Raw genomic sequence first — 2,065 nt, 5'->3', positions numbered from 1 at the left:
GGTAGTAACTTCAGGTAACATTTTATTCGACAGAAGACTGAACAACAGATACCATTTTTAACTGTGCCCGAAACAGTGGCACTTACTGTCCAGTATTGAATCTCAACTACATGAGTAGTTAAACTCAAATATGTGAGTTTATGAGATTCAAAATGAAAACATTACAGAAAATAAAAGGGAATCTGAAGAAATGAGATCCGTTGGTATCCATAGCTTTAAAAAGGCATAACTGCACAACAATCCCCAGCTGTTACTCCACCATAAGCAAATATGCAAACATTTCATTTCATTTTCCCATTTGGACAGATGTTCTAAGATAATCTTCTGTTGCTCATTGATAAGAGGAATTTCCCCCCATAAATGATTTCTTACTTTTAAAAATATTAAATTCCACTGTGCTGTTTCAGCTCAATTTCAAGAACTATCTAAGCCTTACCTTTTATTCTTTGATTTGTTGCAGGTGTTAAGAATTGTGATCCAAAGGGCCCTCTCATGATGTACATCTCCAAAATGGTCCCCACATCCGACAAAGGGCGTTTCTATGCCTTTGGGCGGGTCTTCTCTGGCATTGTTTCTACAGGCCAGAAAGTGCGAATAATGGGACCAAACTATACCCCAGGGAAAAAGGAAGATCTCTATCTGAAGCCCATTCAGAGGTAGGGATGGTGATGGCTTTTCTCCTTTTGGAAATGCACGCAACATACAATGTTATGAAACACCTTCGGCTTTATGAAGGATGGGGAGAGACCTGATAATAGGAGGCACTGTATTTCATTTTTACAAGACTTTTCTCCCCTGCCCTTTTTTTTTAATGTAGGAGAATATCAAGTAGAAATTTAGTAACTCAAAGTTGTGATCTTCCATTAAAGATAATGATAGTGAAACAGTTGATTTTGAACAAAGTTTCAATGATACAATAGATATTCAAGGATTGTTACCCATCCTCTGTCTTTGTAGAACCATCTTGATGATGGGTCGTTATGTTGAGCCCATTGAGGATGTACCTTGTGGCAACATTGTTGGTCTAGTTGGTGTTGACCAGTTTTTGGTGAAGACGGGCACTATTACCACCTTTGAACATGCCCACAACATGAGAGTGATGAAATTTAGTGTTAGCCCAGTGGTGCGTGTTGCTGTTGAAGCAAAAAACCCTGCCGACCTACCCAAACTAGTGGAAGGTCTAAAGCGTCTCGCCAAGTCTGACCCTATGGTCCAGGTGAGTGTTATACGTTTGTGACCTAGAATGATTGGTTTGCAGTGGAGCTTTGTTGAAAGTGAAAGTTTATCTGTCCCCTCCCCCCCCCAATACTATTTGCAGATATGCCACTTAACTTAAGCAGCTATATGCTTGTCCAGAACTTGGTTAGGAATCTCCAACAAAACAATTTAGCCCTTACAATTTGTAGTCAGTCCATACTGTTAACTGAGCCACTCAGTTCCATCCAGCTGGAAACTGAATCTGTGCCTCTTTGTAAAAATGGAAGTGGAGAGAAAATTACATTCTGAGAGTTTATATCATACTTGCCTAGTGTAAATTTGCATTCATGTAATTAAGTTGTGGTTGGGCTTTGAGCAACCAAGTATATCTGCAAATGTACTTTTCACTGTCCCATTGAATCAAATAGAACATTGAAGGCACTAATGAGTAGTTATGCCTCATCTAAGAATACACAGCTTCATGTGTAACAATTACACTTGCAGAACTCCATTCACACAATTGTGAACTGAAAGTGGATGTTGCACCATTCTCCTAAAAATAATAACGTATGTTTAAGGGAACTTACATGTGTGCAAAACACCAACTAAACACCAGCCATGACACCTAACTACATATTTTATTAATTGGTTGATGTAGGGCAAAGTGGCATGAAGAAGCACTGCAATTACAGGGAAGATTGTACCACTCAGCTGAATGATGCCAAAATGAATGAGAACAGGAAAGATTTATTGCCATACTGATTTTTTCACAGTAAAGTCTGAGGAGAAAAGATCCAGTGATCCTGTCAAAGCAAGTCTGGGCCTGGTCTGTCCCTGAACAGGAAACCACCTGGGAACCTCATAAATA

General features: G+C 39.3%; 1 protein-coding gene across 1 annotated transcript; it reads left to right on the top strand.

The window, feature by feature from the left end:
• The first annotated feature begins 442 nt into the window (after positions 1-442).
• On the top strand, positions 443-1,252 carry LOC121918134 (elongation factor 2-like). Its single transcript, XM_042444232.1, has 2 exons — positions 443-656; positions 958-1,252. Exons 1-2 carry the CDS (start codon positions 493-495, stop codon positions 1,235-1,237), a joined length of 444 nt encoding a protein of 147 aa, XP_042300166.1. The 5' UTR covers positions 443-492; the 3' UTR covers positions 1,238-1,252.
• Positions 1,253-2,065: the final 813 nt, after the last annotated feature.

The sequence above is a fragment of the Sceloporus undulatus genome, unplaced genomic scaffold (assembly GCF_019175285.1).
Source record: "Sceloporus undulatus isolate JIND9_A2432 ecotype Alabama unplaced genomic scaffold, SceUnd_v1.1 scaffold_4947, whole genome shotgun sequence".
Lineage (NCBI taxonomy): Eukaryota > Metazoa > Chordata > Lepidosauria > Squamata > Phrynosomatidae > Sceloporus > Sceloporus undulatus.
Note: the sequence above shows the minus strand (reverse complement) of the source record. Positions and strands in the feature narration are given on the sequence as shown.

Coding starts and splice junctions, on each gene's coding strand:
- LOC121918134 (XM_042444232.1), top strand. CDS start 493: ATGATGTACATCTCCAAAATGGTCCCCACATCCGACAAAGGGCGTTTC. Junction 657..957: donor TATCTGAAGCCCATTCAGAG/GTAGGGATGGTG, acceptor CTGTCTTTGTAG/AACCATCTTGATGATGGGTC.